At 43.7% G+C, this 23785-nt stretch overlaps 1 protein-coding gene across 3 annotated transcripts in view; it reads right to left on the bottom strand.

Moving 5' to 3' along the window:
- WDR37 (WD repeat domain 37) overlaps nt 1-23785 on the bottom strand; it is a 126333-nt gene that overhangs the window by 74034 nt on the left and 28514 nt on the right. For all 3 annotated transcript variants that reach the window (XM_075271624.1, XM_075271622.1, XM_075271625.1), the window contains exon 3: nt 2279-2456. In XM_075271624.1, coding sequence (XP_075127725.1) covers nt 2279-2416 — 138 coding nt within the window. In that variant the 5' untranslated portion in view covers nt 2417-2456. The remainder of the gene's footprint in view (nt 1-2278; nt 2457-23785) is intronic.

Raw genomic sequence — 23785 nt, 5'->3', positions numbered from 1 at the left:
CCACGTTCAAAGGCACTCAAATCACCTTTCTTCCCCATACTGATGCTCGGTTTGAACTGCAGGAGATTGTCTTGACCATGTCTACATGCCTAAATGCACTGAGTTGCCGCCATGTGATTGGCTGATTAGAAATTAAGTGTTAACGAGCAGTTGGACAGGTGTACCTAATAAAGTGGCCGGTGAGAGTGTGTGTGTGTATATATATATATATATATATATATATATATATATATATATATATATATACACACACACACACACACTTTATACATATACACATATATTTTATTATTATTATTTATTTTTATTATTTTAATTTATATTATTTTTATTTTCTCAACAAAATAAAAAAAAAAAGACCTGAAGATTCCTGAAACTATACTCTGATCCCAACACCATGGAGGAAATTTCAGCAATGCAGCCGAGGAAACTGCTGCTTTTTCTCCAAATACTTGTACGTACTTAGGGCAAGTCATTAGCTGATGATCGGTCAACAAAGAGGTTAAAAGATTACATGTACACGAAATACTCCAGTCAAGGAGGCCAAGAACTGATCATGGACTTGCTGTAAAAGACCTACATGCACCGCAGAAAGAAAATTAAAAAGAGCAGCAGGTTTAGCGAAAAGGAACAGCTGTCATGTCAGAAAGTTCAAGCCTTTGATCATTGCGGTCAAATCTGGGATTTCTGAGTTGATTAAGTTATTGCGCATATCACATGGAGGCAAAAAAAAAAAGGCAATGAAAGGGATAAGTCAGGACCTTGATTCTTGTAAGTCTAGATGTGTACCCTAGCTAGAAAAAGCAAGCAGCCTTAACCAGCATGTAAGAGGTAGGTAAACGGCATCAGTGTATTGTCGGACTCACACCTGTTCCTTTGCAAGGACGGACGGAAGTGAACGTCCATTTTTGCTTATTTAAAAGGGTTTTACAGATTAAATAATGCTCTCAGGGGGCCTGGGCTGCGAAACAGACAGGAATAGGACCTGTACCGAGTATTGCCCCAGCCTAACAGCCCCTGTCAAAACACACAGCTGTAAGGGGCCAGAGAAATGAATGGGTCAGTGGGCCGCGAAAAACACGACCAGCAAACTGACAATACACAGTCATGGGCACGAGATGTAAGGATGTATAGTCATATAATGCAGATTTAATACTTACTGTCTGCAAAAAAAGGACCTATCCAAAAAAAATTAAAAAAAAATCGGCACTACATCCATATGTCATCCATAATCACGGATTCGCAAAAGACTTGCATGGGTGAGTCTGTGCCACAAATATACACTGAATAGATCCAGCTCCATTTTTTGCAATACAATGAAAACAGCTACACTTGTGTGAATGGGCACAGCTATGAATAGAGGGAAGATCATCTACAACAACTTACACAATACATTGTAGGGGAAAGGTAGTCCTACAGCGGCTCACAATACATTGTAGGGAAAGATCATCTCCAATAACATACAGTACATTGTAGGGGAAGATCATATACAGCAGCTCATAATACACTATAGTATTCCTATACAGTCTACTGCAGCTCATAGCACAGTGTAGGGGGAGGTCTTATATACCACCTCATAGCATAACACAGGGGAAGATCCTCTGCTGTAGCTCATGGGGCACAGTGTAGGAGGAAGATGATGGCCTAAGGCAATTCACAGCCACCACAAAGCAAAATGTACAGCTCAATGTACAGTATAGGGGATGATGGTGTACAGCCGTTCATAGCGCAGTAAGGGGACGTCATGTACGGCAGCTTATAACCTGCATACAGGTCTACAGCAGCTCCAGACTCTGCAATTTTCCTTATTTTTCCCATAACCACATGATAATAGCGGTTACACATAGAGCTGGAGCACACCGAGCTTTATACTTTGCCATCTATTTAATCCATAGTAGATGGGATGCCATAACATGAACCTATTGTACGAGCACACATCCTTGAGACGATAATACAGAAGTAGATGTGATCGTGTTCCATCACTGGCCGGATTATTTGCATCATTCCTACTACTTTGTAGCCACTGAGATTCTAGAGCGCACACGCCTGTCTACACCGACAATATCAGTAATACGATTATCCATCCCTGCTCGGAGAACTGTTCAGGCATAAAAGGAGGTGAGTCATTCACAAAATTCATGAAACCTCCACAGACTCCATAGAAAAACAAGACAAAAGACAGAAACTGACATGACATTTTTTTCTCCCCAGACAGAATACACCATTGTGAGATGTGATTCATTCCATCTGGTTTGCGTACAAGGTACAAGAGGCTCACCTGTCCCTCCAGCATGTCCCTATGGAGACTGGGCCGCTCCTGCTCTGAGCTATTTGTCCGCTTTAGAGTCAGACTGTTGGACTTGCGCTTCTGCTTGGTCTGCCGCGCGGCCGCCCAGCTTCCACTTTCGGTGGGCATCCCTTCTCAATTTGTGGTTCCCAGCAGGATGGAAGAAAAACTGGGGGGAAATAAAAGAGGAAAAGGTTTTTACAGCAACATTTTAAAAAGGGAAGAGACCAAAAACACAAATAAAATACTACAAATAAAAATCAGTCATTAACAAATGTAAGGATATAAGGAATGTGTACGATGATAAGGCGAAGTTCACATCCGCGCGAAGTTTCCATCCCAATGTCCGACTGATATTGGCCAAAGGAAAGGAATTTTTTCCTGTGCCATATTCGGTTTTAAAATGATGGTCACCAGACAGACCCCCAATACAGTCAATGGGGTCCGTGTGTAACTGCTATTACTGCAACCTGACTATCTGTTGTTCTGGTTCTCCAGTGGACAAGACCAACAGGACGGTGACGCTAGTATGAATCTACGATATAATATAATATAACATATATATAACATATAATATAACATACTCGTAGTATCAAGGACACACTATAAGAGGGTCAAATCCATGCTCATGTGTGGAGGACCTGTCCGGTCTGCTTCAGTAAATAATTCTATTTCCGGGAAATAATCCTTTCTTAGAACTCGGCTATTCCTCTTAGAACAGACCTGGGCATAGTACGACCCGCGAGCCACATCCAGCCATCTCCGACTGTAGCAGCCCAGATTCTGGCGCACGATTATTACTCTTTGTGAATATTTTATAATGTTGTTCACAGAACATGTCAAAAAACACACTGCAATTCAACACAATGCGTTTTTATGGGACATTTATGGCATAGCCATGTGACTGCGGGCAGCGATTTGATGCAATGGTCACGTAATAGTGGACAAGGCAGCAAATATTCCAGCCCCAAGCAGATTGGACAGGCTAGAAAAAAATGGGGCACAATTAAGGCCCAGTTCACATCTGCGTTCGGGTTTCCATTTTAGGAGTTCGCTTGGGGACTCCCCGAAGCGGGTCTTTGAGCTTCTCTCCCAAATCTGGTCAACAATGGTAAGCAAAATTATGGACCCTGTTATTGCATAGAGTACCTGGTCCACTGGTCTGGTCCGTAATGAAATCACTACAACAGTTCCTGGGTTTTCATTGTTCTACTGCTCAAAATGCAGCACAGCAACAAAAATGATTAGCGCATGTGTGAACAAAGCCCAATAGCTACTGCTGACAACACCATACGAATATTTGCTTCCTATGTTTTTCCCCATACAATTTTACGTAGAAAAGCAAAGATCATCTCTGTAACCAGCAACAGCTAATGATGTAGCACACCCCAGCATAAAGCATACGGCTACAGCAGATAGTCATGTGATGTCAAGGAGGATTAACTAAATGAGATTCAGATTAAAATCAGATTATGCAAAACATACACAGAATTTACTAGAGCCCTCGGAGATACGGAAACGCCAATTAGCCAATCGGTACAGCCATCCAAGACACGAGACGGTGTTGCCTTAGCGGCCTCTGTGACATAACATCTACCAGCTGCTACTACAAGCGGATGAACACCGGCTGGAGATTCCTGCAAGTCTACACATATGTAAGTGTCCTGACTACTGGGTGCACCGCAAGACATACAGCCCATGGGATCGGACGCTGGCCAAGGGAAAGCACAGCATGCTACATTATATTGTTCCACATTTTTGGCAAAATCTGAGAAGGGGAGTCTCCAATGCAAATGTGAACACAGGCTTACACCTGATATCATTTCCCTGTTCTGCTGCACTGTAACATGCTATCTGAGGACTTGACTGCATTTTCAGGGTGACTGCCCATGGACTTTCAGATCACGAGTAGCTATTGTCTAAAAGGTATATAATGTCATTGCACAAACACTGCATGTGCATTCAACTAGTGCATGCCGCACAAAGCATTGGCAAGCATCCAAGGATTCAAAATTAAAGGGTCCTCTGCATTTTGTGGACCCCTGTCTATCATGGCCTCCAAATAGGGACATCAACAGGAGACCCCTTTAAGGACCTGATCAACAGCAAGTGAGATTGGTGTGGGTTTATTGCCTCATATAGCAACGGCAATTAATTAGGGGTTTTATCTTAGTTATGATTAATAGTGATTATTTAGTTCACACCCCTCTCCCTTTACCAGTATGAGTAATTGTTGGGCAAGCCTCATAAAATTCTTCTCACAAGTTTTGCCCAACAGTTTTGTTCAGACCTAAAACTGCCAACCCGAAACCACTATTAGATTCTTGGTTCAAATAGACCCCAGAATGTAACCCCAAACATATAAAACTGTGTTACTCACCTCTCCTGGACTCTGGCCAGTCAAGTTAAACGGAGCTCCATGTATAATATCCATACACACATACCTATATATCCATCTATAAGTCTATGTATAAACATACACACACTCATACACATCCATATTAAGTGCTGCACTACAAAGCACTATGAGCCGGGCTGTGTGCCAGAATACATAGGTTCTACACAGAAAATATGATCAGTATGATCTATAGAGCAGTCGACACAACAGGTTTGAGTTTTACCTGAACTGTTCCACCCCTAGAGCCCCTCCGGTGTGTCATATACCTCTGGCAGGCAGTCACTGTATACAGAGAGCTGAATGCTGGCGTCACTGGCAGCCAGTCACAGGGTTTAGCTGAACATACACAAGGGCTGGAATAGTTTAGAAGGTGCCCGCTGTGTTCATTCTGCACTGGTGAATGCGCTACCATCAGAAACAAACACTGCGCCCTGTGTGCACTTGCCAACACAGAATGACCAGAACTGTTGCTAAGTCTTGGAGTCCCTATATAACATACATAGAGGAGACGAGTCTGTACAGGAACCGGGTGTCATTCTCAGCACCGTCACCAGTGACAAGTGCTAATAATATTTATGTGACATGTTTCCCATTAACACCGCACTTCTCAGCTTTACTAGCAGAATACAGACACATTAGGAAATGGCACAAGGTATAGGCACATAGGTCTGTCTATAACATCAGCAAAATTCAGGCAAGGCTACAGTCATATCTGTGTTGGAGCGTCAGTTGGAGATGGAAGATTTTTCTCTGCGTTGCTTCCACTATAAAAATGGCAGAAACACAACTGACACCCGGTGGACCCCCATTATAGTCTATGGGGTGTGCAGGTAACCACGGCATTAGCGTTCCATCCCAAATCACCCTGTCTTAAAGTCATCAAGGCCCACATTTATGATTTAAAAAAAAAAAAAAAAAAAAACAAAAAAAAAAACAGCCCCTTTATACACAGTCAAGTCATATTAATGTGACCGCCGCCTAATTTTGACCTCAGTGTTAAATAACCAATTGCAGAAGGCACGTGTCATCAGCCATCTGGGTGCACTCATCATTGTGGAAGGCACGATGGATCAACACAAGTATGCATCTATCCTTGCGGACCATGTTCATCCCTACATGTGAATTGTTTTTCCTCAGGATGATGGCATCTACCAGCTGGACAATGCGACGCGTCATAAAGCTCGCAGTGTACGTGCGTGGTTTGAGGAGCACCAGGATGAGTTTACCGTACTCCCTTGGCCAGCAAATTCCCCGGACTTGAACCCAATTGAGAATCTGTGGGACCACCTCGATCGAGTTGTTCACGCCATGAATGCTCAACCGCGTAAACCTAGCGCAGCTGGACAAGGCACTGGAGTCGGCATGGCTCAACATCTCAGTGATCATCATCACAAAATCCCCTCTCTTCCTGCACGTCTCGCAGCGGTCCGCTCTGCCAAAGGGGGTTATTCTGGATTTTGACAGGTGGTCACATTAATGTGATGGACTGTGTACTTACGCGTTGGGGATTCCATTCTTCAAGTTCACTTGGGGACCCAAAAAAAAAAAATAATAATAATAATACAATCCATTTAAAAAGTGGTAACCTGCAGTCTATGGGGTCCGCCGGGTTTCGGGTCTGTTTCTCTTCGCATATAGGGGAAAGAATACCCGAACAGTCATCGACCGCAGATTGTGAACCTAGCCTTACCTACGGTAGGAAAGAGTCCAATGAAACTCTATAGATTCACCTCTGGTGCTCCCAGCAAATACGTCGTTCTTCAGTGAAGCCGAGGACGTACACCCCGGCTCACAGAATAAGTCCCGGAAGTACGGGGCATGCCCACTGAAGCCAAGGTGTATTCCTTTAATTTCACTGAAAAACTGCGCCGGCACAAGGAGTACAGTGTCAGAGCAAGTATAAAGCTTTTGTTATTTTGAATGCAGGCACATACGGCTTACAATAGGGCAATTTGGGAAACTAAACCCCCAAACCATAACGGCTTGTGGGGTTTAGTGTCCCAAAGGTTCCCACAGGTTCCCTTTAATGGTCTCATTGATTTCCACAAAACTTTTCTTGAGGTAAATCAACAGGTAGAAATATACAAATCATAATGGTTACCCATTGAAATCCTCGGAAAAAAATAAAAAAATTCAAAAAAGAAAAGCATTTGTTTCCATCCAGGAAATTCTCCTTATCAAATGCAAACTGAATCGGAGTGTGAACAGTGCCTGAAAAAAAAAAAAAAAAAAAAAAAAAACACTTGAAAAGTTAGACTCTAAATCGCTCCCAGCAGGAGTCGGAATGGTTTGTTTCTCTCAAAGTATTGAGGGCAATGAAGGGAATCAGAAGAATTGTATTGATTCCATTATTCTTAAATAAACATGAGAGAGTGCACCGAGGCCGAAACTTGGCAGCTCCGACCTAACAGACACACTCAGGCTGGCACAAGCCCCAGCAATAATACAGATTAATAGCCGTGTGCAAGGCATTCAAGATAAATTATGGCCAGTTGCTCTCCAAGTAGAAATCGGAACCCAAGTATAGCAGGCGGCCATGTGTCCCCTCTTCAAGTGCCCGAAACTGAAAATCTGTCACTGTATAGCTACAAGGAGAAATCCTAAAAGCTTTCAGTCGGTATAGGGAGACTTACAGGTAATGTCCCCTGAGTAGGCCACCTATAGTGAAACCCATGGGTAAAGGTTTCTGACCCCTAAGGGCTAGTTCACATGGGGCAAGAGGGGGCGGATTTTAGCGCAGAATCCACCTCAAAATCCACCCCCTCACAACAGAAGTCTATGTAGACCTCTAGCGATCTTTATTCCTTGAGCGGGAAAAAGGAAGCGAGCTGCCCCTTCTTGAGGCGAACTCCGCGGTGGAAATCGCCACAGCGCGTCAAATCAATCCCTCCGGACTGGGCCTATTCATTTCGGCCTACTCCGGAGTGGGAAGCCGCAACTGTCAAAAGCCACGACAGGCGCATTTTGGTCCTGATTCTGACACGCTTCCCGCATCAAAATCAGGACCAAAATACGCGGTCACTAGCCCCGTGTGAACTAGTCCTTAGAAAATGGTCTCTCTAGTGCCACCTATGGGTAGTTACACGCAGGTCAATGTCAGACGCAATTAAAGAGATTTTCTGGGAGATAAATGTTGACACCTGCATTGGGGTTTCCATTCTTCGGGTTCACTTGGGAACCCAAAAAACAGAAACCCAATCTGCTTAAGAAGCGGCTACCTGTGGATCCCATAGACTATGTTGCTTGCAATTGCAAGCGGAATGGGGGACGGATCCCCGAATGGTCATCCTCATTGGTTCTGAGTCTTGTTTGCAGCTCAGATCCATTGAAGTGAGTGGACCGGAGCCGCAATACCAAGCACAGTCCCTACGCACCGTACGGCATCATCCAATGTAGAAACCATGACACTGCCTCAAACGCTGCGGCCTCTTCCACCAGCTGATCGCAGGAAGTACCACCATCATTTTTAGGCCATACCTGGCACAGACCATCTACTACAGCCTCCGCCAATATGATCAGGCTAAACCGCAAAGATTTCGCGTACACCTACAAACCAATATCTAGGGCCTCACAGCCAAGAAGAGGAAGAGGTGTGGGCTTGCATGCATGGGCTCTCCATTAGGAAAGGGGTTTATGGTTTTGTGGCTCTGGGTGCATGTGTATAGAAGATCAGAAGGAATATCTGTGTGCACAGCGTCAGTAAGTTTCCTGCAGTGTTCACTTTTTTCTATAATTCCTATTATTTGCCAATTAACTATATTGTGTAATATGTGACAGGCAGCCCATCTGTCAGGTAGTAATACAATACTGCCCTCTTATATTCTGGCTAGGAGACATGCAGCAGTCTGTTGTGCACACTCTCTGGCCCTGCTAACTCACGGACATCTTGTACTAATCCGATTGCAGACCCCCCATAGGGTTTAGCTTGATCCTCTATTATCACCCGTGGCTCTACACATGGTTTCTTCAAAGTGCGCTTGGAACAATATGAAAATGAAGAAATTTACATGGAAACCGCATTTCAACGCTCTAAAAATGTTTCCCCATCAAAACAAACTAGGGTGCTGTACATAAGGCTCTGTTCACACTTGCGTCTGTTCTTCCCTGACAGGTTTCCACTGGTCTCAGAGTCAGAATAGTAACCGTCTCTTTAAGGCTAAGAAGACATAGGTGCTGGTTTATCACGGTTTGTACCCTAAAAAGTAGCATACAAGCAATGGGAAAAAAAAAGTCGCTAAATGTTTACGTCCTACACGTCCCGACTTACTAAATGCCAAGGTGTGGAAATTGGTAGGTTAGGGCAAGGTTGTCCGTCCCATCAGAAATATGATGATTTACACCAGTTGTTTCATGTAAAAGGATGCCAAAAAAATTCGGGGCCAATTCAGATGGCACATTCGTGTGCATGGGGCATTAATAGTGATCTGAAACTGGACAACCCTTTTAAGGGTGTGTTCATAGAATTTAAAGGAATCCTATCATTCAAACTCATTTTTTTTTTCTCACTAACACGTAGGAATAGCCTCAAGAAAGGCTATTCTTCTCCTACCTTTCTATGTCTTCTCCATGCAGCCGTTCACTTGGAATCTCGGTTTTTATCGGTATACAAATGAGTTCTCTCGCAGCACTGGGGGCGGTCCCCAGTGCTCAAACAGCACTGGGGGCACCCCCAATGCTGTGAAAGAACTCTCTCCAGCGCCACCTCCATCTTTTTCAGCAACGGCCTCTTCTTTCGTCTTCTTCCGGCGCACGGGGGGGTGGGGGTGGGGTGTCAACGCATGTGCAAGTCTGCGTGTAGCTATTTTTTTGTGGCCGCTTACGTGAGTAGGCGCAGTATGCTCTGCACTCTGTGTTTCATAGAACTACAGGAGCGTACTGCACCTGCTTGCGTAAGTGGCCACGAAAAAAAAAAAAAATGGCCACCCACATGAGAAGTTGCTCTGACAGAGCTGACTTGTGCATGCGTTGAATTTTGACACCCCCCGCGCGCCGGGAGAAGATGAAAGAAGAGGCTGTTGCTGAAGAAGATGGAGGCGGCGCTGGAGACAGTTCTCTTGCAGCATTGGTGATGCCCCCAGTGCTGTTTGAGCGCTAGGGAACGCCCCCAGTGCTGCGAGAGAACTCATTTGCATACCAACAAAAACCAAGATTTCTACCGAACGGCGGTGTGGAGAAGACATCAAAAGGTAAGAGAAGAATAGCCTTTCTTAAGGCTACTCCGATGTGTTCGTGAGGACAAAAAATGAGTTTGAATGATAGGATCCCTTTAAGGCAGCCAATCAGCTGACATTCGGATTGGGCTCCCCTGTGTACATGGAGTCTATATAGTACGGGACAGTAGAGATGCATAAAGGCTGGGACTCCGACCTCCTAGATCACAGCGATGCAAAAATTCCTGAGCTCCGGACCATACGGAGTCTAGGCTATGCGAGCAATAAACAGTCTTGACCTTCCTAAAAGGCCTCTTCAAAAAGCAAGAGGTTAAAAGTACGGCACGTCCATTTCTAGTAGGTATATACGTAAATATAAAAATATACTGCTGTGTAATACAGATAGCTTAGAATTAGGTCACGGGGGATATGTGTATTTAGTATGATAAGGTCTACAGAAAGTCCTCACCACACAGAATTAAAAAAATGCAGCGGGGTCAACTAGGAAGGAAAAGTTCCCATGTACAGGAAAGACATAAAAGACTTTGAGAGTCAAAGGGGGCTCTCCAAACAGGACATGGCTGTCAGTGCACGCCTGGGGAAGGAATGTGGCCAAATACATCACTGGGGAAAGTCACACAATGTAATGTAATGTAGGAAATTCAGTAGGATATGTAGTTATCACGGTATTCTATGGGATTACATCTGTGTAGGCCACCAGCGTAGCACTACAGTAGTGGCCACCCCTCTATCATAGATTGTGTATCACATCAGTATAGACCTGCAATGATGGGTAACATATATATACACACACACCATAGAGTTTTATTTCTCCATCACAGGATTGCAGTCTACAGCCTTTAAAATGAACGTCCAGCATTCACCGACTGATCAGCCCAAGACAAATGGGGCTGATCCGCTGACTGTCCTGCACTACAGGTTCTGTGACTGATCAGCCATGGAACCAGCAGTAAGATCCAGGACGAATAACACCAAAAACTGCTTTTTATAAGCAATCCGCATAACCCCCATTACCTTTAACAAGTATTCCCATGTTAGACAAGGAATAGACCGTTCCGGCTTTCATCTCTGGGATCCGTAATAACCTCCTGATGGGGGGATCCAGTGGCCCCGTCCGGCCTAGTGAGTTAGCCTCTGCCAATTTCTTTTATAGCTCCTCAGAGAAGTAACATGAAGATATCGAGCCCCAGTGCAAGATCTGTATCAGGACCCCCAACTATAATGTATTGTACTGTATTATAGTACTGACCTCTTTATATTGGGAAGTGATACTTTATGGGCCCACCTAAGGCTCCCTTGGCCCGAGTGCACTTGCACCCGCATAAATGACGCCCCTGTAGCTACTACAGAAGTGAATAGAGAAAGACGACCATATTCACAGCCACTGCTCTCTTCATTGTCTATATGGGACAGGGGACCCCCGCATTAGAGGTATGTGCAGGTCCAAGAGGTGCCGCATCAGACATTTATATCATACCAGCAATACATACTGTACCATGAATGTCTCAGATGGTAATATTCTTAAATCCTTGCAAACATATGACATGTATGAGTCAAAAAAACAAAACAAAACACATTATCCCAATTTTATTTTTTTTTTGTTTATTTGCTTTATCTGTCCCAGCCATCTGCATGGACCTGCTCACCTTTGGTTATTTAAACCAGTATAAAAATCTGAAATGCAAACAGAAAAAAACTGATGTTATAACGTAAAAGATGACAGAGGCGAGGGGTGCGTGCACACACAGCGGCAGGCGGCTGATTCATGCCCCATTCATCTGTAGCACACGCTGCTGCCGCAGCCGCTCTGATAAGGTAATAATTACATTAGCTCCCATTGTTATTCCCTGCAGACATCTAGGCTACGCAAACAGCTTTCCCACTGCTTCCACTTGCATTACAGTACAAGTATAGACTGGATCTGACCATGAATAGGCCTCACCCAAATACGCTCCTGTTCACACACCGATCACTGATCTGACCTCTGCATTATAATTCTAGAACATCGATAAATCAGTATATTAGATGAAGGTTTAGTAAATACTTGTATTCCCCATTACAGTAAAACTCAGTCTCATCTTAGAACTCTGTTATACCTCCTGAAAACATCAAGCCAAATTCATTCCTCAACAGCAACAAGAAGTTCCAGTCTCTTAGCAATTCTTGAGCGCGCAGGTACTTCGGATCAGGAACCAGCACGGATTTGTAGTATAAAAGGTGGGGCAAACCTGGAGGACCAAGGCATCCCCACCCCAAACCATCCACTGTCTAAAAAAAAAAAAAGTGGCAAGCGGGACACAGGAGCTGAGAGGTAAGAAGACCCCGCACAGATCATCTCCATGTTCTAGAAGCTGCTGGTGGACGGCAAGGACTTGCAGGGCCGCTTCTATTTGAGTAGTAAGAGAGGTGCAGCAGCCCCATCCACTGCATAACTGTGGCGCCCGTGAAATGTAGCGCCGCTCCTATTACTTAAATACAAGGGCTGCTGCACCCCCAACCCATCCACTAACAACTTCTAGCACCCGGAGGCTGCTAAAACAGATCGTCTGTGTGGGGTCCGGGTGACATCCTGATCCTGTGGATAGGTCATCAGGATGAAGGTTTCTTACAATAGAAACCTTACAATAGAGAAAACTCACAACAGGTGTATATACCCAAATGAAACCCCGCCACCATTACCGTTACCTGACTACCATGTGCGGTATTATCCTCTATAACAACTACGTCTGAGGTCTTCCAGGAATGTACGGTATCTATACACCAGCGGTGACATGTAAGCTACAATTACTGCAGTCTGTAAGGAAAACACCGAGACGGTGCCACAGGAGAAGTCAGAATTATAATATCAGAGTCTGGAGAGGAAAGCGTGTGTTAGCGGTGAGACTGCAATGGCGGTTATATCTTATGTACAGAGGTAGTAGAGTGATCCCGAGCGTCAGCACCTGGTTAATCTGCAGCAGCGGGATATCTTATCACAGAAGGCAACAAAACTCAAAAAAATAATTCCAATAACTTTTCTGTGAGAAGACATCATGAAGTAAGGGGTTAACCCATGTCAGAAATTCAAGTTCACAGCTACATCTGTATATTCCAGTCCAGGACTGACCATGAAGACGTACAATCTACTTCAGCCACACGGCGTCTATAGAAAATGACTCCATGCTGAAGTACTAACAAATAATTCCTTCACAGACTCGCTGAGAATGTGATCCAAAGGTCAGAAGCAACAAGGAAAAATGAGTTTTCTATCTATACCATACATTCACTTTATACAAGGGCAATTACTATGGCCGGAGGTCCATGTGACACAAGGTGCGGGGCAGTAGTGAGCTTGTCAGGGGCAGCAATGCAACCCCTTGGCTGCAAAAGATGTAGGCAAAGGCAGTGTTATCAAAAAATCAGAAGGACACCAGGATGGCTTCTCCATTTGTCAATGGAAATAATGCAGGTGCAGAAAGTACTGCTCCCATGTCTCGTCTTGAAAATAATCTAGGTACAGATAGTGCTGCCTCCCTGTGAATAACGTAGGCACAGATAGTGCTGCCTCCCTGTGAATAACATAGGCACAGATAGTGCTGCCTCCCTGTGAATAACGTAGACACAGATAGTGCTGCCTCCCTGTGAATAACATAGGCACAGATAGTGCTGCCTCCCTGTGAATAACGTAGGCACAGATAGTACTGCCTCCCTGTGAATAACGTAGGCACAGATAGTACTGCCTCCCTGTGAATAACATAGGCACAGATAGTGCTGCCTCCCTGTGAATAACGTAGGCACAGATAGTGCTGCCTCCCTGTGAATAACGTAGGCACAGATAGTACTGCCTCCCTGTGAATAACATAGGCACAGATAGTACTGCCTCCCTGTGAATAACGTAGGCACAGATAGTGCTGCCTCCCTGTGAATAACGTAGGCACAGATAGTGCTGCCTCCCTGTGAATAACGTAGGCACAGATAGTACTGCCTCCCTGTGAATAACGTAGGCACAGATAGTACTGCTTCCCTGTGAATAACGTAGGCACAGATAGTACTGCCTCCCTGTGAATAACGTAGACACAGATAGTACTGCCTCCCTGTGAATAACATAGGCAAAGATAATGCTGCCTCCCTGTGAACAACATAAGCACAGATAGTGCTGCCTCCCTGTGAATAACGTAGACACAGATAGTACTGCCTCCCTGTGAATAACGTAGAACCTACCCTTACTGGGCAAGAGTCCGGAACATCTCTCAATACAGAAGAAAGAGAGAGAATAAAGTTATGCAGGATTTCACAGAAAGGAGAAAAAATGTGGTCATAAAAAGCATATAACAATTTATTAATGACACAAATACTACCCCGCACGCTACTTTCCTCAAAGGGGGCATTGCTGGGGACATGACAGGGCGGGCCCATCGGCTCCATCATATTTATGATCATTTACATCAGTATTCTGAGGTAAATAATAGGTTTGCCACAAGCGGGTATAAACTTTGGTTTATGAGCACGTTACCCTGGATAATGCACCATGTCATAAATTAGGTGCAAACTCCCGTAAGGCAGGGATTACCATCAAAACTAGTATGAGAAATTCATAAATCAGGCCCATCATTTTTCGTTTCCCTAGCAATCCAACCCAAAAAAATTTGCAATTTTTTTTTTTTTTTTTTTTTTTTTTTTTTTTTTTTTTTTAAATCAACTGTGTCATCACCTAAAAATTTCCTACACTAAATGTAACATTAATGATAATGAAGGGTAAAAGTGATAAATGAAAGCAGCGATTGTGTAACCAACATTGTTCCATTACGGGTGGCACGTGGGAGGTGGGAAGAAGGCCCGGAAAATGTAAAAAAGCAAATGACAGGAAATAGAACGCTCTCCTCGAATTAACCAGTTCACTGCACAACAATCCATGTCTAACACAACAGTGACGAAGAAGCCAAAACCTCCATTTCAGCACGATTTAAAATGCAAATGTTTAAAAATAGCTTATAGTAGTGACAATATTTTTTTTTATTTTACAACAGGAGGGAGGAGAGGCCCTGATGATCCTTTTCTCCATAGCTGTATCAATATTAAAGGGATCCTATCATTAAAAAGTTTTTTTTTCTCACTAACACGTAGGAATAGCCCTAAGAGAGGCTATTCTTTTCCTACCTTTAGATGTCTCCTCCGCATCGCCGTTCGGTAGAAATCCCAGCTTTCGTCGGTATGCAAATGAGTTCTCTCGCAGCACTGGGGGTGGTCCCCAGCGTTCAAACAGCACTGGGGGCGTCCCCAATGCTGCCAGAGAACTCTAGTGCCGCCTCCATCATCTTCTGGAAAGGCCTCTACCTGCGTCTTCTTCCGGTGCTGGTGTCAAACTTCTACGCATGCGCAGTCGGCTCTGCCATCGGGCTGAATGCACATGCATGCGGCCATTGTCTTGTGGCCGCTTACCCCAGCTTACTGTGTAAGCGGCCTCAAGAAAATGGCCGCTTACACCAAGCGGGCATGCGCAGTCAGCTCTGCCTGAGGCCCAATGGCAGAGCCAACTGCGCATGCGTAGAAGTTTGACCCCAGCGCTGGAGAGGCCATTCCAGATGAAGATGGAGGCGGCGCAGGAGAATTCTCTCGCAGCATTGGAGACACCCCCAGTGCTGTTCGAGCGCTGGGGTCCGCCCCCAGCGCTGCGAGAGAACTCCGAAGAAAATCGGGATTTCTACCGAATGGCGGCCCAGAGAAAACATCTAAAGGTAGGAGAAGAATAGCCTTTAAGGCTATTCCTACGTGTTAGAGGGAGAAAAAAAAAAAAAAAAAAAAAAAAAAAACACGTTATGCAGCCTGTCAAGATTTCTTTCTACCTGCCAGTGGACAGCACAAAGCTCCTTACAGGTTCCCATTACTACAGATAAAGTGGCCGTCTACGTTGTGATCAATGAATGTTTCATTGTTCATAAGTTAATTGGTGCCTTCTCTGCACAGACCACAACATTTGGGCCAATTTGCCGGCCAGTCTTAGGTCCTTCGCAGACAGCGGAATCCGGTTCAGAAAATTTAGTCTGTACACCAGCCAGATTTCCTCACCCAAATCCAGTTAGGAGACTGGAACTCCTTGCACCATAGTGATTTACAATGAGTCCCTGCCTGCCCACACCCAAATTCTATATGGTACTGACAGTAAAGCTACAAGCAGACAGGTACTCCCAGCAGCATAGGCCACAATGACGTCCTGGTCTTCAGACTGTACATTCCTTGGATTTCTCAACTCAAACCCAGACCGATTTTTCCCAACCCGATTCCCCAGTGTCCATAGGGCCTAAAAGACCCTTTTACAGTCGTTGCGTAGATTTTTCATGAAACTGATGCCATTTAATTTTTTAACACAACCCCATGTTTAGCGGTGATGGTTGGGTTTTTATGCTTAGCCGCAGCCATATTTAATGTGTTTGTAATTCGGCCTGAAGCATAAAAAGCTTTTTGCCTCCGAGCGATGTAATAAGAAGGTCTAAACTGAAAAGCATCAAAAATTCATAGACAGGAGTCCCTTTACTACTTTACTTCCCAACTTTAACGGCTCCTCTTTACTTTACGTCCATTTGCGTCAATTTTTTTGGCTAACGGCGTCAAATCTCCACTTCATCGTGTCCCAAATCGCATCTTCTGCAATAGATAAGATGCTTTTATAGCGGCTCTGGACTCTTAACCGAAGACTGACAGATGAATTAGTTAAAAAAAAAAATTTAAAAAAAAAAAAAAAAAAAAAAAAAAAAATCGATGTTTGCACATATTAGAAAAGACATTGGTAACACTACCGAAGCAGGACGGAGTATCAAAAGTTTGGCTGTTCGATTTTCAAATATCAGAAATTTTGATATCAAAATGCAATGGCAGATGGCAGGCCTGAAATCTAAAGCCGGGTTCACATGGGGCTTTTGGACCAGATTTTGAATCCGGTCCAAAAAACGGCTAGCCGGGACCGCAATGAATACAGTGCACCGGCATCCAGTCGTGATACTCCGCTCCAGATTAGGCCCAAATGAAAGGGCCTAGTCAGCACAAAGTGTCGCACCACGGAATCCGCGTTGTGAAAGGGCATGTCGCTTATTTTTTCCGCAAGTGGGAACAAACTACTCGCGGAAAAAGGAACCCATTGAATTCAATGGGAGCCGCTTTATGACGCGGATTCCGCGTCAAAATCCAATCCAAAAAACCTGGTGTAAAGCCAGCTTAAGACTCTCATCAGTCCTCAGGTATAAAGTTAGTGCACAAAGGTACAAAAACTACAGTGGGCACAAGCAGATCATTGGTCACCATATTCACCATCAATCTGGACACTCAGTCAGACGGGCAATTTTTCCACAATCAAGAGGAATGTTAAGTACAGGAAACTGAAAGGTCTTCTAATCACGGTCACCCAGTTTCTTGGTCCCCCTGTAATAGTCGGATATTTTTGGAAGATAGTCCAAGAATATGCTCAATTTCCTCCATGTTAACACTTTTAATATCCAAACAGGTTAAATTAAAGGTGGGTTGACCAGCGAAGAAATCCTCTTTAGGGTAAGGCCCCATGGCTCTGAAGTGTTGCGGGAAAAACCGCGGTGGGAACACATCGCAGTCCTTCCCACAGCGCTTTACAACAAAGTTCACAGAGTTTTCCCTCCGCGGACTTTCTGCTACCATTATATCTATCTACAGAGAAGCCGCCAGTGTTTCCGTAGTTATGATTGACACGTAGCGATTTCCAAAACCGTGATGGTTTTAGAAATCACAGCGTGTCCATGCTGCAGTTTTTACCGCAAAGTAGGCATAAGATTCGCATGAATCCCATCCACTTTGCAGTTACTGTAAAATGCTGCGATTTTTTTTTTCCTGTGCCATTTCCACCACAGGCAAATCGTAGCGTTTGCGGCCCCAGCCTCAGGCTAAGGCCCCAAATGGTGGCAATATAGCTTTTGTTGTTGCAGATTTTGCAGCAGTTTTTTTGAGCCAAAGCCAGGAGTGGATTGAGCAGAAGGAAGAAGTATAAAGCTTCCTATATATTTCCCATTCCTTTTGTAGCCATTCTTGGCTTTGGCTCAAAAAACCTGCAACCTGCAAAATCTGCAACAAAAAAAGCTGAGTTTCCGCAGTGTGGGGCCTTAGGGTCTCTGTTCACACGGAGGAATTTGGAGCAGATTTCGAAACCTGAAATCTGCCTCCCGTACATTTCAATGAGAAGCTAAGACCAATTTTTTTTCTGCTAGTAAAAAAAAAAAACATCCTGCTCATTCAGGTGGATTCTGCCTGAAAATCCTATTGGAATGAATGGGAGGCAGATTCTGGAGCTTCCAAAATCGGCTTCAAATTCCTTAAGTAGAACCTCTCTGTGTGCGCCAAATTCCACCGTGTGAACCCCCCCTCCCCCCCTTAAGTCAATGTGCCGCAAGAAAACAACCAAAGTTTTGTTAATAGGTTTTTAAAGAATTTTTAGTGACTGAAAAAAAATTTTTCCCAAAAATCCTCAAAGATCTTGAAGTTCTGACTGAGCACTAAGCCAAATACGATGACACTTCCTACTTTTTGTAGCTTTCTTTGCAGCAGTCACCTCACTTACAACACATTGATGATCACGGCGATCTTGTATATGTAAACAAGACACAGAATCCACCAGGAACAATACAGGATTTCATAGATTATTTACTCCCCCCTTTGTGCAATGTCCTCAGTACAGATCCTTGGAAACAGGAAGTAACAGTATTTAGGCTTAGTGGCAAGAGTTGGGATTGCAAGTTTTTTTTTGTTGTTTTTTTCTTTAATGTAGATAAACATGAAAAATTTCAAAAAAAAAATTTAGACTACATTTTACAAACAAACGTGATTCAGATAAAAGGTCATTTCTTGGCGACACATTCTCTATAAATGGTGAATATTGTGAAAGAATGAGTTGCAAAATGCAAAAGTCAAAATGTCAGATGCCCAAGCCTTATAAAATAACAAGGCCTATGATACACAGGAAGGGTGGACAGACAATCCATGAGCGGAGGAGATAAGGACTTGTATCTGTATCATTCATGCTCAAACACCACCAGAAAAGCGAGGAATTTCCTGAAGTTTTAATGGGAGGTTATACAGTATTTTCCAAGAGTTTCTTAACAGTCCTCGGTCTACGGCGAGTCTGGCATTACCATGGCAATAGTCTGTTCAGGGGACCCACGCTATATATTCTCCCGAGGCGTCGGTGCCTTTCTTGCACACAACTAGGACTGCTAACAGGAAGACAAGTCTTATCACTTACAGGAAGGTGCAAACAAATTACACAACATCATCTATACAGAGGACAGGAAGAGGAGAAAAAAAATATTAGGAAAAATTTCAGGGTGCACGCACATGCTCAGGATTACATGCAGATACTCTGCACGCATTGTGATCCATCCCACACACCGAAGACATACTGATAGGGAACGTAGATTGTGAGCCCTATATGGGACAGTGACTGACAATATCTGTAAAACGCTGCAGAATATGATGGCGCTATAGGAGTAAGCATAATAAATAAATAAAATTAGTATTAAAGTCAGTGAAAAACTCTAATCTCTCACACACGTGGTGCCGATACTTCCAGTTCAGAATTTCTAATCTCCAGCATTTTTTTTTTTTTTTTTTACACCACTTCCGGACCACCCATAGACTATATACGTCCGGGAAGTGGTTGCCTAGTTCTGACAGGACGTGCCTGTACGTCCTGTCAGAACACAGCAGCTGCAGGTTATAGCCCCACCCCCGACAACACCATACAAAATAAAAATTACCGTAACGGAGAGGAAAAACTATATTCTAAAGTTTTTCAGTGACACTGTGTTCTTAAATAAAAAATAATAATAAATTGAAAACCAGACGCAATTTCCCTCCTATTTTGTTTATATTTTCCCGGATATAAAAAAAATTAACACACATTTGAAAATAAAAATAACATAAAAATAAAGCCCTATGTGTCCCTGAAAAAAGATGCAAAAATTAGTTGACTGAGACATACGAGAAAAATGTTACAGACCTCAAAACCGCACATACAAAATAAACCGAAAATGTGTCTGGTTCTGGACCACTAATTGGCTCGGTACTGAAGTGGTTAAATTAATGGACACCCGAGGATCTCCAACATGGTCAATGGGCTCCATTGGTGTCCACTATACTAGCCCAACGCTAATGAAATTGTAAATCACGTGACAGGTACCACCAGAACAGCAGGGCAAGTAATGAAAACTAAACAATTTTTTTTATTTTTTTTTTTGGCAATTCCCTATTAGTCTAATTTTTGAAGTCCTATAAAAACCTTTTACGGCTGGACCCCACAGGATGTAAACGCTGCGATTCGCGGGAAAAATCATGGAATTTTACAGTCAGGGCGAAGTGGTTTGGATTTCCCATGACCACTTTGCGGTAAAAACTGGCACGGTTTTGGAAATCACAGCAAGTCAATTATACCTATTGAAACGCCGGCAGTTTCCCCATAGGTATAATTGAAACAAAGTCCTCAGAAGAAACCTCTGAAAACTTTCTGTCTAAAGCGCTGCGGGAAAAAAATGGAATGCGGCCACAGTTTTTCCCGTAGCACTTTTCTGCTGCACAACACCCCGTGGGGCCTTAGCCTAGTACAGCCATGTACCTCCATGGCAGGCGTGGAAACCATGTACTATCCGTAGATCTTGAGGACCATATTTGATGGCAAGTGCTCTACCAATTACAAAGTTTTTATATTCGTACACCCTATCCAGAAACAAAGTTGTGACTCTCTCTCTGCTGGAATGTCCAACGTCTATGACATGGGGTAAAAACAGATAAAGAAATGGTTAAAAAAAATAAATAAACGCAGTTACCCATGAGGAGGTGGCAACATGGCGGAGACATTGTAGCAAGCAGATGAAAAGCTTCAAGACTTTTCTGTGGCACTTTATTACAGTCCACACTACGCTTGATGGATCCACTAAGAGGTCGTCCAATTTATTCTGCCGAAGCCTGAAAGGACAAGGACGGACGGCGGTGCTACAGCAGCGTACATAGTGGGTTAGACGTAATATAGCGGGGTAGCCAAACCAAAAAGTAAGATATTACACATACCGAAACAGTATCAAACCGCGTTTTTTGTTTTTGTCTGACAAGTGTGACAATTGCGCTACACTAACCCCGGGTGAACCCGCCCTACATGACAAACTCCAAGCCCGACAGACTAAACATCTACTAAGCAGCTTGTGCCGCATCCAACGGGAGCTGAAAATAGTGACCAGGAAACACAATAACCACCAGTGTTTATTATGGGAGGGAAATATTAGGTCATGCCCTGAGGGCCGCGGGCCGGGATCTAACTGCACAAAGCTATGCCGAATATTCTCAGGCATCCTAAGGGCTCGTTCACACAACACATATCAGCTATGGGCCATGCAATTTTCACCAGAAGTATTTTAACCCTTTGGCCTATTGTCGCTTTGCAGCATGTTCAGTTTTTGACATGTAAGACGGGTTAGTATTTTGAAGTACACACAATAATCCATGGTGACAACAAGGCTGCCACGTCCGAACCTCAGACGTATTTAAAGGAGTTTACAAGACTAGAATTTTTTTTTCTCTTTTAAAAAACAGTGCCACACTTGTCCACAGGTTGCATATGGTATTGCAACACTTACCCTGTACTGATGCAAATCTGCAATACCAGAAACAAAGCATGGACAGGTGTGGTGCCGCTCCTGCACAAGCACAGCCATGTTTTTACAATTCTGAACAAACCTCTATAGGACTAGAAAGAGAAGAGTTGTTTTTTTTCCCCCTAGTATGTGCATATTAAATACTGCAACATTTCAGGGACCTGTTCACATTGTTATTAGGACTTGCATTTCTGCAAAGGACCCTTTTGCATAATGTACCTCTGCATGGCACAGTCTCTGCAGTTTTTGCTGAAGTTTTTCAAAATTACTGGAAACTTTTTGCATACAAATTTGTTTGATGTCTGAATGCTCCCTTAGTCACCAAAATATCAGGGGCACCGACTACGAGTACTGTCAGGTCTGGTGTGCACAGGATCGTGGGTGAAAATGAACAGTAGAGTTTACAGTAGCAACAAAGTGGAGGAGATTTTTCCAAAACGGCCCTGACAGTGGGAGTTTTTGTGATCGTAAACATGTATAGCCTTGTATTTTTTTGTATGTCAGCAATGACTTTATATTTTCTCATGATACTGTAGGGAAAAAAAAAAAACACACAACATGTGTGGACCAAAATACAGGTTTTCAGTTTACGGCATGGAATGTAGTCAGAAAATTAAAAAAATATATACAAAAAAAATACAATCCGTAGTCTTCGCAGTCGCTCACAAAAGATCTAACACTTGTATTCTCCCCCCCCCCCCCTTTACAGAAGTGAAGAATATTAGTCATATAACTGGACGATGTACCTTGCCTATGGTGCTAATCCCTATGTGGGTGGCACAGACTGGAGCGTGCCGGGTAATAAGACACCATCTTGTAAGTGGAGAACCATCGCTCATCGGTTAAGTGTCTTTCCGGACAAACTTGAAAATTCAGGGATAGCCGGAGGTGTAGTAAAATTAATAAAAAATAAATAATAATAATAATAATAATGTAAGGGATACATAGCTGTCCCCAGTACCCCCCTTTGGGGCTTTAGGTTTTCCGTGTAAAAAAAAAACTGGCCCTGGTCAGAAATGAGGCGGCTCAGGGGACCACTGTGGTCAGTCACTGGTTTCATACTGACATAATGGTATTGATATCGAGGACCCTGCATGAGACCCCTAAGGCCAGTGACGCTAGTTTCACACTAGCGTTCATCTTTCCACCGTTCAGGTCCGCATACAGATCTGAAAGACGGAGAGCTGTCTGCTAAAAAAGTGGTTACCCACAGACCCCATAAACTAAAATGCAGTCAGTGGACTGAGTGCAGAGATTTTCTCTACGCTGATTTTAGACAAAATCAGCGGTTGAGTCTCCTATGGAGACCCCAACCCAGATGTGAACCTAACCAGATTGGCCACAGTGGTTATCTGAGTTACCTTATTTCTGGACCGGCCACTGCAGACATGGAGTAAACTGGCAGACCCCACACCGAGGGAGGGGAGCACCCCTTCTTTTTTATACTTCAATCCACTATCTGGGTTTCCCATTTTCATTGCAGTACCCCTTTAAGTCAAACACTTCCACGAGGGATAAAGGAACAGCACAATGCAGTTATAACAGTTCCCGACATTGCCCTTTTTAGTATTGCCCATGAAATAACATTTCAGGCCTTGACTGAGCAGCCATATCTGAGGAAGCCCTATTATGTCAGTAGCACTTTAGGGCATGTTGCAATAAGATCAGGATGTTTTGCACACCGTACAATGTCACACAGGAAAGCTTACTAACGACAAAGAGTCTACAATGGCATACACGAAACATACAATACACATTGGTCCACATTTAATAAAAATACTGTGTAAATCTGGACAGGCAACCTAAAAACGAGCTAGATTTATCACAGTGACTGAGGCTGGATGATGGATAGGACATAGATTTGATATGATATACAGTCTATGATATAACCGTATAGCACCTGTTTGTTGGCTTACTTTAGGCAATGCCAAAACTTTGGTGCACTCCTCATGCTTAAGCTACATAACCTTTTTGCTCAAAGCTGAACCCCATTCCCATAAATCCACGTCCAATTGTCAGATGAGTCGCTGCACCATAGTTTGGAACATTTCATGCCAGGGTGGAGTTATAGCCACAATATTAAGAAAAAAGTGCAACGTAAAACACACCCACAGTAAAAATGTGCATCTGCAGAAACAGGGTGCATTACCATCCCTCCCTTCAGATTGCTGTGTACACGGCTACAGGAGCAGCCATCATGTGGCTCCACTTCTGGGTCCTACGGTCACATGGTAGCTGGGGCCAAGAAGACCCAGATCAGCTCTGGCGAACATAATAGGAGGCTGCCGTTGTC

The sequence above is a fragment of the Leptodactylus fuscus genome, chromosome 4 (genome assembly GCF_031893055.1).
Source record: "Leptodactylus fuscus isolate aLepFus1 chromosome 4, aLepFus1.hap2, whole genome shotgun sequence".
NCBI classification, from domain to species: Eukaryota; Metazoa; Chordata; class Amphibia; order Anura; family Leptodactylidae; genus Leptodactylus; species Leptodactylus fuscus.
The sequence above is the reverse complement of the archived record's forward strand: the minus strand, read 5'-3'. Positions and strand labels throughout refer to the sequence as shown.